General features: G+C 53.7%; 1 protein-coding gene across 2 annotated transcripts in view; it reads left to right on the top strand.

The window, feature by feature from the left end:
- Window positions 1-14,748, top strand: part of Cdh4 (cadherin 4) — a 451,285-nt gene that overhangs the window by 418,101 nt on the left and 18,436 nt on the right. For both annotated transcript variants that reach the window (XM_060382742.1, XM_060382741.1), the window contains exons 8-9: window positions 5,063-5,200; window positions 11,955-12,140. In XM_060382742.1, coding sequence (XP_060238725.1) covers window positions 5,063-5,200; window positions 11,955-12,140 — 324 coding nt within the window. The remainder of the gene's footprint in view (window positions 1-5,062; window positions 5,201-11,954; window positions 12,141-14,748) is intronic.

Below are 14,748 nucleotides of genomic sequence, written 5' to 3'. Positions count from 1 at the left end.
CTCAGCACCCACTATACAGATCTGCGGTCTCAGACAGGCAGCCAGAGACAGATGCCGCTGCAGACAGATGCTGTATCTATTTGTTGTCTTTGAACTTTGCCAGTGTTTAAGCAGGAGGCTTTGTACACAAATCCTCTGGATCCTTCGACAGTAGAGGCCCTCACCTCCTGGCATGCTTCTCAGGAGGGACCAGGAGGCGAGGGACTGCCTGAGCTCAAGTGTCTACAACCTCCGTCCCCCGTGGCACCAACCCAGGCTAGCTGAACCTGGCAGCGGGTGTTTGCTATTGTTTGCTTCCAGTGTGGAGTACTCCCAACAGCGAGAGAAGGAAAGAGCCTCAGAGCACCATGGTCTCTGGCCTGGGGCAGAGAGGAAGGTGTTCCTTTGGTGAGACTCCCTAGGTCCCACATTCCCATCCATTCAGACGGGCTCGCCCTTTGGGCAATTCTTTTCTTTTCCAGATCTCACCCCAGGCCCAACACTGGGCCAAAGCCACACAGACCTGTGACACCTGCTCAGCAGCTCTCTGAACTCTGCTGAGCCCTGCTCCCATCTCCATCTGTCCTTACAGTCCCGCAAGTCTCCTGTGTAGACACAGATGTGACCACGCTCCTCTTCTCTATCCTTCCAAGGTTTCCTGTCTTGCTCTAATACTAGATTGGCTTTTCATCCCTCTATATCCTCAGAACTGCACTCCCCATTACAGGCCAAAACTTCCTGGAGTGCACCTATACAAACACACACACACACTCACACACACACAAACATATTCATATAAACACACACATACACACAAATACATTCACACAAACACACACATACACACAGACATGCACACACAAAAAAAAACATACACACATACTCACACTTAGGTACACCCACATACATAAATACACACACACACACACACACACACACACCTCCCTCAGGGCCTTAGTAGACACCATTCCCTCTGCTAGCAACAGTCCTCCCAAATATATCCACCAGCACCCCATGCCTACCATCCTCTGTCCATGCTGCAGGGCCCTTGACTGTTCCCCCTATTTACCGCCTGCCTCCTTCCCTAGAGCCCTGCTTCTCAAGCCATGTCCCTCTTTGGATACTACTACACTCTGCTGCCTGGCACTGACTCCCAACACCCCATGGGCAGAGTCTACTGATACTGCCCAGCACCCCAAAGAGCATGAGACAGTCAGCAACAGAGCATGACCGGCTCACAAATGTCAATAGCCCTCCTCTGGGGAAAGCTGTCCCAGAGTCAGCCTTGGAAAGACAGGCACCCCAAGGTGAGTAACCCACAGCCTCGAGCAGAAAGAAGAGAAAAGTGAAGGGGGCCAATGCTTAGCCTGTGATTTACTCAGCAACCTGGAGCAGGCACCTAAGAGCTGGAGAGGTTGCCAGAAAGGGCTGAGAAGGAGCCCTGTTTCCTCAGTCCTGCCACACCAGCCTCCTTCCACAAGCCCCCAGTTGCCATGGGTGGTGGCTGGTGGAGAAAAGAGGTAGAGAGAGAGAGGGAGGGAGACAGACTGGCTGGGGAGAGCAGCGCAGCTGACTCCCCCTGAGGCTTGCTAGGCTGTTGGCTCTCACTGGCAGCTGCAGTGGGGAGGAGGGGCTTGTGCACCCCCACTGAGAAGGTTGCATTCTCTCTGCTCTGGATGCAGCAGAAAGAGCTGCTGGCCTGAAGGAAACAGGAGCCCTCTTGTGAGTCACGGAGGCAGTGCCAAGGCAGTGCCCGGAGCAGGTTGCAGGGCTACGCAGGGAGGGACCCCTCAGTGATTCTGTAGCCTCTACACTTTGTGACAACATCTTGGTGCCAAGTCTTCAGCAAGTGTGGACCTGGGCACTCTGTGAGCCAAGCACCCGCTTCCCCACTCGACCCCCAGGCAGGGAAGCCTCAGCAAGTAGGCCAAGGCGGAGCAGTCTCCCGCACTGTGGGCCACAGCTGCTGAGACACAGCAGCATCACTGGAGACTCTTCTGAGCCAGGCGGCCCCTACACACGATGCACCGCCTTATCCTGGCGGCAATGCAGCAGAATAGGCAGAGAGACCTGCAAAGGGGAGGGACTGCTCCGTGACATGGGGGGGAGGGGGGTTTCACCCTGACGCCCTGTGGAAGCCTGGGAACTCCAACCACATCCCACAAGCAGCCCAGCAACCCTGGAGGATAGCGAGCACAGAGCCCCCTCGAGTGGCGAGTGGCGGAGGAGGGCAGAGCTGTGTAGCCCACCCTGAGGAGGAAGGAATGCACGCACTCCACTGAGGAGAGCTGCCTCTTCTCAGAGGCAGTCTTGTGTCAGCCCCTTGAGCTATAATTCTCATGCTGTGGAATTCACCCACTACCGCACTCAGCTCACCCAGAGTTGCATACCTGTCACTACTGCCTAGCTCCCGGGCCATTTCATCACCCTACAGCTCTGGTGTCACCCCCACTTATCCCTTCTCTCCTGTGGACTTGCCTGCTGTGAACACATTGCCTTAATGAGGACATCCTTGTGGCTTCTGGGCCTGGCTCCTTTCACCTGACATAATGTGAGGTTTGTCTGGGCATAGCAGGTGTCAATATGCTGTTCCTTTTCAAGGCTGAGTGATACTCCGTCATAGCAACACACGTTTCAAGTACCCATCTTGGCTTGCCTCTGTAGACAGTGGCAGACAGCGTTTCTTGTGGACACCCATTTTCATCCTTTGGATCTACACCCAGGAGTGGGCTTTCCAGGTTACATGCCAACTTTAGGTCCAACTTTTCCATTTCCATGGTGCTCGCATGCCCCTCTGTTCCACAGCTAACCCTGCAAACCCCCTTACCACGCTCTTGGACACAGCAGTCTCTAGGTACTGAACAACAAGACAACGGACTCAGCTGCTCCACTTCTCAGTGTCTGAAAGTGCCCAGCAGGGACCAGTGGGAAAGCCCGAGGAGAGTGGCCCCTGAGAAACCATGGGAAGCTGACTGATTACAGCCCCAACCCTGAAAAGGACCAGAGACCCTCTCAGAATGGCCAGCAATGTCTTTGGCCTCACTGGATGATGGAGGGATTTAGGGTTCTATGTGTCTGGGCTCTCAGCCTCAATCCATACTCTCCCATACTGACCCCCTGCTAGGATCAGAAAGAGCAAAATGAGTAGGAGGCAGGCTTGCAACCTTGTGAGAGAGACAGTCTCAACATTCACTGGGGCGGTGCCTGAGGTGAAGCTGGGCGCTCCCAGCCATGGGCTCAGCCTGACCTAGAGAACATGGCTAGCTGGACAACAGCCCAGGCTGGCAAGGGATAATGCATACGGGGACATGCCGGGGAATCTTTGATGCTTTCTAGGGCAGGCCAACCAATGCATTATTGATGCATGTTCTGCAGAATTTGCATGCTGGGCTACAGGGAGGTGAGCAAAAGCTCCAGGGATGACTGCTCTTGGTTAGCTTCCTGCTCTCTAACTTGAAAATGGTGGAGTTGCTTTTTGATGAATTCACTGCATCACCGCTGCTGATGTTGGGGCCAGCTCCAGGGGGCACCTGCCCTGCCCGCTATATCTAATGGGGGCCGGAGAGGGGTGCCACAGGGAAGCAGTTGAGCAGTATGGATGACGTCCACTGCACGCAGCACCTCCTCTGTCCCCATGGAGGTGTGATGCAGGGGCAGAGACTGAAAGAGTCAGGCCCACAAGAGCTCAGAGGCAGGCAGTAGGCGCTAGAGCGTGGCTGGCCCGCCCTGGCCATGAGGAGCCCATCTTGCCGGACTAGCTTCCCTCCCAGAGTCCGGCCGTCCAAAAGCAAGCCCAGCTCTCCCTCTAGTGGTAGGCTGCTGTACACGCACATACACACTATACACAGATGAACAGTGCCCTACAGGCATACATGCACACAGGTGTAGACACATTCATGTGCACATATACATGTGAGCACACACGTGTTCATATATGAGCATACGTCTCTATGTTTCTGTGTTTCTTTTTCCAGTGCCTCAAGTGGGCAGCAGTGCTGAGCTTGGCCCATTCGTTTATCCCTCTCCAGCTGCCAGGTTGGCTGTGTCTGGGACAGAGAGAGGGGAGAAAGGACACAGATGGAAGGATGGGAGAGAGGGAATAGGGGAGGAAGGGAAGAACAGATGGATACAAGGGAAGGATGGGTAGAGGAGTGTGTGAGTAGATGGCGAATGGGTGGAGAGAGGGATGGGTAGATGGAGGGATGATGGATGAATAGACAAAGGAATTTTGTGACCCATCTGCTCCCTATAATTATCTTGGAGTCAGAAAAGTCAGTGAGTATATGGAACTCACACACACTTCCCTGGGTCGTGTGGTGGGAACTGGCCTTTCCTAATCTCAGGAAAGCAAGAATAGAGACTTAAGTCATTTGGAGGACATTCCAGACGGGCCCTTTCCATCAGTTCCCCCAGCGGTGCCAGGGAGAAGTGGACAGGGTCTCCACAGAGCTGCCCTCAGCTGGTCAGACGCTGTGACGCCCAGAGCACATTACCTCCGGTCAGGAAAGGTGTGTGATTCCAGCTCTTCTGCCTCTCAGTGCAGGCAGTGAGCAGAGGGAGTCACGTGATTCCCTCGGTGCAGGCAGTGAGGCAGGGCAGGGTCATGTGACTCCCTCGGTGCCTGATACAACGTATCGTGATCCTTTGCTTGCCTTTCACAGATCACACCTGCATGCAGGTGCTCACTGCTCCTTCCCTGTGGAGCTTGTGAACCCAAACTGCTGTGTCTTTCCATTTGCTAAGCCGTCACTCCTTCCCCAATTCCAGTCCAGCTTTACTCTAACAGGGGCATCTTGCAGACTGTCTTCTCTGCCACACTGAAGACTGTGCATCTCTGAACCCTGATCTGCCCCTTATGCCTCAACACCAGAAGTGGCTGTGCCCATTAAAGGCTGCTAAGATCCAGACATGGTCAGCCCCCTGCTGCCATAGCCACCTCCCACCAGGCAACCGCAGGCTGAGAAAGGGGAGCTCACACAGCTCCAGGAAGGCCAGGCAACCTGTGCCAAGGAAGGACCCCAGTGAGGAAGCCTGCATTCCCCATCTTCTGAACCCAGACTGACCCGTTGTCTTTCCCCTCCAGAAAGTCCAGCAGTACACTGTCATTGTCCAGGCCACGGATATGGAAGGAAACCTTAACTACGGTCTCTCGAACACTGCCACCGCCATCATCTCGGTGACGGACGTAAATGACAACCCTCCAGAATTTACCACCAGCACAGTGAGTACTTCACATTCTGGCAGGGATGCCAGCCCCTAGCCATAACTCACAGACACTTCCCTCTCAGCGGGGGAAGAACTGATGGCTCCTGGGTAACAAATACTGAGGCTCAGGTGACTGATACAGAGAGGGACACCATGCCAGCCACCTCTAGTGGGAAAGAATGGGCCCAGAAACTCCCATGGAGAGGGCCGTAGGGAAGTTAGGATGGTAGTATACTTCAAGATTAAGTGATGGCTGATATATGGCTGGGGCCTTTGTAAAGTTTGGAGAAGCTGACCAGGTCAGGCTACCAACTCATTTGGAATGGCTTATGGGACCATGTGCAGTGGGTACTTGGCTCGTGTGACTGTGAAGTGGGTACGTGATTGGCAGATGCCCAGCTTGGCCTTGGCTACGGGCATGTGTGTCCTTGAAGCAAGGATCCCCTTCTACCTTGGTCCTCAGTAGACAGTGACTAGCCCCTTGTGGTTCTGAACAGCAGACAGGGAAACTGGTAAAGACTGGGCCAGACACAGGACACTAGGACATTAGAGGTCAAGGGTTCTTGCTGAACATCCATGTATCCACCCAACTCTGGTATAGAAAGTCCACTATGAGCCTCCAGCCACGGGTCAGAGGAACAGACCCCACCCCACCCTGGGAGGGAAGGTTCTGGAGACAGAACTGTAGATCACATGATTCTTCCCTCCCCCATTCCCCTGGACTCCCATGAAACAGCCATGCTGTGGGCAGGGTCCCTGTCTGTGAGACCCGTAGGCTCTCTTAGTGCCCAGTAGGTATGCTAGCCACTTCTGGGCCTCCCAACATTGTGTGGGGCCCTGGTCTCAGACATCTGTCTGCTTGCCAGCATCTGCCTCCAGGACTCCCAAGTCCACGGATGAGTGGACAATTCTGTGACCTAAGCAGTCTCTGCCCCCCTCTGAACACATAGCCCAGCCCTGAAGAGATGGCAGGCTGCAGGTCAGGTCAGAGGTCACTCCCAGAGGCAGAGTAAAGAGGGGCATGTGTCCAAAATAGTAAGAACAAGGATGTTGCCAGGCACACATCCAAGGCACAACCCAGGGTGACCTTGTCAGGAGCGGAGCCAGCCCCAGCACAAACTATGAGTAGTTGTGATCCAGTGGTGGGCCAGGAATGGGGACAACTGGGACTGAACCCTGAAAATGGCTGCCAAATGGATATGAGAAGAGAGAAGAGAAGCCAGTCCGCTGAAGATGCCTGGAAGGCTGGATCCCATTCAGGAGCATGTCCTCTCCTGTTCTCCTGGATCACAGTGCCATCTAGTGGCAAAATAGTAGATGGCCGACAACAGGACTGGCTCAGGCCCCCGGCAGACTTGGGTGATCTTGTCCCTGTCCAAAAGCAACAGCAGCAAAACGATGGGTAGAGGAATTAGAGGAGCTGCTTGCCCTGGTTCTCTGGCCAGGGAGGCCTTGAGAATTCTGGTGGGGCTTCTCTCTGGGTTCCATCTTTTTGTTCTACTACTGACAGACAAGAGGAAGCCCAGGGGCTGCAAGGCACCCTGGGCACAGTCTTCTTCTGTCCTGGGCCTGGATGACAGGCCTCTGGTGGGCTTACTGAGCAGCGCTCGGCGTGGCAATCACCTTCTGTGGCAGTGCAGGAACTCTCAGCTGGCACGTTGGTGCCAGGCCCACACGGGGGCCACCCCTGACCATGCCTTGCCATAGCCACCGCAGGAAGGCAGGGAACTCACCCAGGGTGACCTTGTCAGGAATGCAGCCGGAACCACAGACACAAACCCATTTGTCTTTATTAGGTCCCTCTTGCTGTGGTAAAACACCACGGCACATTCTGACCACAGTCAATCACGAAGGGCAGGCAGGGTAGAAACCTGAGACAGGGACTGAAGCAGAGACCGTGAAGGAACGCTGCTTACTGACCTGCCCCCATGGCTTGCTCAGTTTGCTTTATTTTAGCACCCAGGACCACACCTGGGGGGCACCACCCAAAGTGTTCTGGGCCTCCCACAACGTCCATTAATCAAGAAAATGACCCAGAGACATGCCTACAGGTAATATGATGGAGGCATTTTCTCAATTAAGGTTCGTCTTCACAAGTAATAATAATAAAAACAATCAGGACAGTGCTCCTGAGCCAGGTATCAGTCCTGGGATAATCATACAGGGTTGAGAGCCTCCAAAAGTCAGGGCCACCTGTGCTGCCAGGAGCACACACTTATAACCAAGTACGACTGCTGGAGTACAGATATTGGGGTGCAGGAACCACACAGGCCTCCTGACTTCAGGGCACCCATACCTACCCTCAGGAGACTGCTGCAGGATGGTATGGTCACCATGAGAACCAGGCCAGAGGGAAGCTAAAAGAGCACAGCTTTGGGCTCATCACCAGCAGAAGAGATAGCACACCACAGTGGCCTGAGCATTTTGAGGAGCATGCCTGCAGGAAGAGGGTGTTCGTCACAAGCTGATGGCACTGAAAGGGGCCCCAGACGTGGGTGTGTGGTGCTCACGGATCCAGTCTGCCTCCTAACCCTGCCACACATGGCCCCGTCTCCTCTCCATGCCACCTTGCTCATTCCAAAGAGCTCTAAGAAGGCTGTGCTGGTCAGGAAGGATGGGATACCCTGGCTCCAGACAGGCAGAGAGCCTGCAAGGCTTACTCCTATGTCAAATGGACGAGTCCTATCTCAGACTCTGAGACCTTCTGAGGTCAAACTTAACAGCTCTGACTCCAAGGCAAGGCTCCAGCACCTGCTAGGCTGCTGCGCAGGCCCTACAGCACTGCTTGAGGGTGACGTGGCCCCCAGTGAGACAGCGCTGACACTGAGTGTCAGGGGAGTTCCCCTCACCTGAGCACAGCAGGAGGCCCTCTGCAGATGGCCAGGGTTCTGCCGGTGAATCTGAGCTCTGTCTGGCCTAGACCATCACTTCTAATCTAACTGAACATCATCGTCCCTCATATGTGTGGATCAGCCACACTGCAAACACCCTGCCACGTCCCATGCCATCCGTGAGCAGTGGGTGAGAGGAAGGAAGCTCTGGAGCAAGCTCTGGAGTCCTTTGTGTTGGGACACAGAAGAAATCCTATGACCCAGGCAGCACATGCTGCCACAAACAGGCAGCGGCACGGTCACACTGGAACTTCAATCTGAAGCATAATGGCACAAAGCTCCCTCAGAGGGCTGGTCCTGCCTCCAAGCAACCATGAAGGAAGGTCGAGACTCTTGGTTGCCTGGGACATGGAGGGCAAGGGGGGACGAACAGGTGGCAGCCTGAAGTCCCTCGCGTACAGAACACTTTTCCACACCTCCTCTCCAGTATGATCTCCATAGACAACTGCATGTACTTGGGCTCCAGGTGGCCCTGGCGAGGGCCCCATCCAAATGAGTGGCAGGCAGGTGCCCCGGCACACACTTCACGGTGGAAGTGTGCTGGCAGGTCGACCACACACCACACATGGGCTATTTTTGTGAAGCTTAATCAAGAACAATCAAGCAAAGCTAAAGAAACGCAGGGATTTGCCAGCTCCAATTCCTATTCTTAAGTGTTAATTAAAAGTTATTTTCTTCTGCTCCTGTGCAGCTGCAGTGCCCCCCGGAGGGCAGAGCCCATAGCTCATCCGGGACCACCCTGCCATAGGCACTCCCCTATGAAGGGGCACCTGGGGTGGAAATCAACCTTCAGACTATGTCCCAGGAGCCTCCAACCTACCCCATGCACAGATTCCAACAGCACAGAAGAGTCCTGAGACCCAGCAACTGTGGCTTCCCTCTGAGCCCTGGCCCTCCCACCCACACATAGCCACTCTTGAGCTATTCTGGATCCCTTCTCAGTGTGTGGCCCTGGCTGCTGTCCAGACCTCTGTGAGCCCAGAAAGCTTGTCCACATTTTACATTAGTGTGTGATCAATGCCAAGATAGGGACATCGCTTGTTCGAGGAAGCTAACATCTGAATGAGCACAGGCTTTACCTGCAAACACTAGGCAGTCCTAGCCCAGCCCAGCCCTTGGCAGTAAGAGCTGGGAGTGACTGGCAAACCTTTCCACACTGTCCCTCCACCGGGAAAGAGGGGCAAAGTCATGCAGGCCCAGCCTATGAAATATGTCTATAGTAACATTTGCATTTGCCTGTGCAGCATGATCTGTCCCCCAAAAGGGGTGAGTGACACCGAGTTAAATGATTGAAAGGGGTGATAAGGTCATGGTGTTCCCATAGGTCACCTCCCAGCAGGACAAGGGACAGCGTATAGGGACAGTGACCACCTGAAGAGCACTCAGCCAAGCTATACTACACGCATGGTATTGGCTCTCTGCCACTATGACAATGAGATCACTGGTGGACAAAGAGGAAAAGCCTATTTTGGCTCTTGTTTTCAGAGGATCCCATCCCTAATCGCTGTGGCCCCATGTGTTGAGGCTACAAATCATGGTGGGAAGCATGAAGAAGAAACGGCTCACTTAGTCACCAGAAAGCAAAGACAGAGACAAGAAGGGGTCAGGATCTTCATATCCCTCTTGGGGGGGGGGGCACAACCCCACCCAGTGATCTGACTTCCTCCCACTAACCCACACCTACTCTAGTTTTCACCACAACACTGCCATGGGCTAGGGACCAGTTCTTCAACACCCGGGACTTCAGAAGATGCTTAACCAGAGAGCATGCAGCAATCACAGGGAGATGGCTCACTCACTAGACCTGAAATTATTTCCCCAGTGGCAGGAGTCCACTGAACTTAAGAGCCAAGGATCTGTGCCCATAGTCTCCAAGTTTTGAGGTTCTGCTAGTAACATCTATCCCAATAACCAGGATGTAGTGTATGTTGTCCTCCAGGGTGACCTGCCTGCCTGAGAAGGCTACTCTCAACTGTGGGATTAGACTTGGGCTAACCCTGAGTCTAGCTGGATGTGGAAGTGTGGCCTCTGCCCGTGTCTTGCCAGCCTCTCATGCTAGCAGCAAGCCGCCTGGCCCAGAAGAAGAGAGATTTTGATCCAGCACAAGTTCCTGGGACTTAAAAATTAGCATCTTAAAACTGGAATGAACTTTGTACCCTTAATTATACTCACACACACACACACACACACACACACACACACACAGCTATAAATCATTAACTGGGAGCTGAAGTAGCTCTGAGGTAGTGGCCACAGGGCTGAGCCCAGAGCTTGAATCCCTCCCACCCAGCATCACCCCAGCTTCCTCAACACTCCCTCCAGTGTTCACCCTTACACAGAGGAGGCCTCCAGTACTTCTGAGGGACACCACAGACAGGCCAGGAGAAAAGCCTGGTGAGAAGGCAGAGAGGCAGACTTACCTGCCATGGTGGACTGAGCCCTCAAACTGTGAGCAAAAAAATAACTTCCCTTATGTTGCTTTTGTGAGAGATTTAGCTATAACAATAAGAAAAAATAACTACTACACCTTCGATGCATATGTCACTGGGACTATTCTAACAAAGATACCAGACAGGCTGGGTCAGGACAACTCCAGCCTCATGCTGACACCTCTTGAGACAGGTTACAGGCTGAAGTGCTGGGGCTGAGGGCCTCAACCTATAAATTTGGGGGACATAATTCAGCCTGCAACACTGCTCCCCAAGCATCTGTGATCTCCCTCCAAGGAAGCCTCACCATATCACTTTGTGGGGACACTCAGACACTATGGCAACCCTATTGCCAACTTGGAGGCAGTGGCAGGAAGAGGGAACCTCACCATGGAGGCCACCAGCAATGACAGCTTCGCCCAGCCACACAGAGGAACCTGGGAGCCCAGTAAGGGAGCCAGACACTGGACACATGTGACTGCCTGTGCCCCTCTGTGCTAAATGGCAGAGAGGCAGAAGGTTTGAAGGCAGGATTTCACCTCCCAGAACTCTCTGGAAACCGGCTGTGCCCACTTATTTCCTCTCGTGCTTCCTGGGGGGAATCTTCCCCAGCCTCAGGCCTCTTTGCTCCAGGGCAGCGAAGCTGAACATGGCTTGAAAATCAAGGGAAGTCTCTGCTTTACAGTAACCCTTTGCTTCCATCCATTGTTCCAACGAAAGGCTAGAAGAGGAAGGTTCAAGAACAGCATTGCGAGGTGCTGGGGAAATATCCTCTAGGATACGTACAGTGGGCTCCCATCTGACTTGAACTGACATGACAATTATTTATCTTGCTAAGGTGAATTTCAAGACAGCAAAGCATGTGATCTCAAAGCTGCTGGGCCAGCCCCAGGGGTGGGCCACAGTCAGCAGAGGGCACTTGGATTCCTAAGGCAGACACCCCCTCCCCCACTCCAAATGAGCCCACAGAGCCTTCCTGGGTGCACACTGCAACCTCATGGTGCTTTAGCATTAGAGAGGCTTCCACCATGAGACATGGTGGCTTACCCCATGGTGGCAGGAGCCAGGATGTGCTTCTCTCAGAAGCCGCCTGCAGCTGACTCCTCCTTGCCCCACTCTCCATCACATATCCCTCCTAGCTACCTGCCATTGACCCTCCATGCACATGAGCAAAGCTTGAGCTTGGGGGCGGGGCAAGAGCTTACTGCAAACATGAGGTTTGTTCTGAGTAGTTATGTACAGATGGCGTCAGATGCAGCCGGGCCTAGGCCAAAAGAGTCAGGGCACTCTCTTTTTGGCACCCAGCTGCCATCGCAGTGAACACCAGTTGCCCCATCTACCTAGGGCATCTACTCCAGAGCAGCAATCCTGATGCTTCCCAGTGTCGGCAGGGAGTCTGGCTCCCCAGGCTCCCATCCGAGGCCCTGACATTCTTCCTTCAATTTCGAAGTTTGCAGGAGAGGTTCCGGAAAACCGCGTGGAGACAGTAGTTGCCAACCTCACAGTAATGGACCGCGATCAGCCCCACTCACCCAACTGGAATGCCGTCTACCGAATAATAAGTGGGGACCCCTCGGGGCACTTCAGTGTTCGCACAGACCCTGTCACCAATGAAGGCATGGTCACCGTGGTGAAGGTGGGTGACTGCTATGTGCACATTCCCTGGTCCAGGTACATGAGCGTCTGCCCGGGCACCTATGGTGGAGGACCAAACCCTTTGGAGACAACCTCCACAGGGTCTTCCTAACTCAGGCTGGCCTCAAGCTTGTGACGTTGAAGCTGGCCTTAAATTCCCGATCCTCCTGATCCTCCCGCCTCTACCTCTCACCCACAATTTCCCACTGGGAAAGGAGAGATGGCACAGTTCATATTCTGGCCTTCATGTCCTGGCTGGCATTACTCTGTGAAACAGACCCCCTTGTTCACATGAGGCCACACACACACACACACACACACACACACACACTCCCTCTGGTACAGTTCTCAGAGAGCAGGGTGTTGTGCTAAGGCTCCTCTCTGGCTTGATTCTAGGGCCCGCCTCTCCAGGATGCACTTGGGCCTCTCTTTTGGGCCGAGGGTCATTGAAGGGAGCACAGGCACCCTAACTGAAACTGTCAGAGAAAATTTTCTATTGGTTTCCACATTACAGGTGTGTCTTATCTTTCCTACCTGTGGGTTTTATTGGCAATAGTGTTTCTGGAAGGACACAATTCTTAGTGCATCACATACAATGTGATTCCATGTACCACAGGGACATGAGCCAATAAACACAGAGAGACTCTGCCCTCCAGTTTTATGAAGCGGCCTGTTACAATAGACTGGCCTCTGCCTCAGGCTTCCAGGAGGGGTTGCAGGCATTGCCAATCATTGATTCTGCAAGAGGAAGACTCAGTCACAGTGTGGTAGCAGTTCTGGGAGTTTTGGTATCACCTACAGTTTAAGTACAGAGGAGCCAAGACTAAATAGGTCTGAGGGAGGCTCACTGTTTCTGGCCTAAAAGCCTCCATGAGACCTTCCAAGGGAAGGGTGCCGGTTACTCTTCCCTGGGAGCCTTGGAAGACTTGCAGCCAGGCCAGGTGGTTGTGGGTCCAGTCCAGTGACCCTGTGAGCACAGGCCCCACCTATAAATTCACCTGTATGGAGTCCAGCAACACAGTACAACCAGGCAGAGGTACGGCAAGGGAGGGAGGAGGGACCAGATCATTCCCCACTCATACAGCTAAACTCACCAGCTAAGGAGGCAGAGGCACCACCCTGACCATACTCCTGGACCTGGGGACAGTGACAGGTGACATCATGGGTGCCATGGAGAGGTGAGGTCTTACTCAGAGCTTAGGAAATTGTGTCTCCACTGCCTCCCCAAGACCAGGCTTGGGGAGAGGGAGGGCTCACCAAGGTCACCGTCAGGGAGCCAGAAGCCTCTCTGACACCCTCTTGACCCCTCTAGATTCAGTGCCTCTGTTTCTTTCCCATGCCCAGTGACACTATTATCTAGTTTTGAATTCCTTTCCATGCATAGATACTTCACCTAGTGGCAGCGCTGGGACACCCCGGTTCAGGGCCTCAAGGACAGGTACTTACAAAATCCAGGGATAGGATGAGTTCAGAGCCACTTAGCCACAGACTCAGGGGTCAGGCTCAGCACACAGGGTGGTACATGAAGGTGGGACACAGACACAAGTAGCAAGCTGGCTCCACAAACAAAGCTCTTCCCTAAACAGCTCATGAAGACCCGGGCAGGCCATGTGACCTGCCATGTGAACTCCCCAGTGACTGTCAAGCTTCACATGCTACCTACCTTTGCCCTGCTCGAGAAGCTGAGTCAGTTGGCTGTGGGTGTTCCCACATTGGGATCTGATGGCATCTGAGCCAAGTGTCCAACCCCTGTTCTCGCGAGCTTCCTTTGAGGAAAGTGTTAGCCAGGAAGGTCCTTCAGGAAGAGGCTGGTGGCTGGAGAGCTGTGGTATGTGGCTGTCTTGCTTATGGTCATCAAGGCCTGGCCTATGGACTCGGGTAATGACAGCCTGGACCCTCCCAGAGACTAACACAAGCTGCAGCGTGGTATACTGGCCTCTGCATCATCCATCTGCCGATTCTCACGAGGACCACTCTTAGCATCCCGTTGTCTTGCACTCACCTAAGTTCCAACCCGGTGTAGAAACTTTTCTCAACAGCAGGGGCCTGGAAACACCTTCAGTGCCATCTCCCCCAGGACCCCTTCCCTGTTTCTACAACCTGTGACTATGTGTCCCAGACAGCAGCAGAGTCTTTGGAGATGTGACAGCGTCGAGGGGCTTAAGGTTTGAGGTGGGCCTGGACCATCTGGGTCAGCCCAGTGCAACCTCAGAGGTCTTTAAGAGGGAAAGTCAGAGAGTGTCTTACTTGGGGGTTCTATTGCTGTAATAAGCACCAGAGCCAAACCTAACTTGGTGAGGAAAGGATTTGTTTCACCTTCTATGTCCCAGGCACAATCTATCATGGAGGGAAGTCAGGGCAGGAGCCTGGAGGCAGGAGCTGATGTGGAGGCCATGGAGGAGAGCTGCTTACTGGCTTGCCCCCATAGCTTGCTCAGCCTGCTTTGTTATAGCTTCTGCCCCAGGGCGGCCCCACCCACAGTGAGCTGGGTCCTCACATCATTCACCAGTCAAGCAGACGTACCACAGGCCAACCTGGTGGTAGCATTTCTTCAGTTGAGGTACCCTTTCCCTGTGTTACAAGCTGACCTAAAACTAATCAGCACAAAG

The sequence above is a fragment of the Meriones unguiculatus genome, chromosome 4 (genome assembly GCF_030254825.1).
Source record: "Meriones unguiculatus strain TT.TT164.6M chromosome 4, Bangor_MerUng_6.1, whole genome shotgun sequence".
Classification (NCBI taxonomy): Eukaryota; Metazoa; Chordata; class Mammalia; order Rodentia; family Muridae; genus Meriones; species Meriones unguiculatus.
The sequence above is the reverse complement of the archived record's forward strand: the minus strand, read 5'-3'. Positions and strand labels throughout refer to the sequence as shown.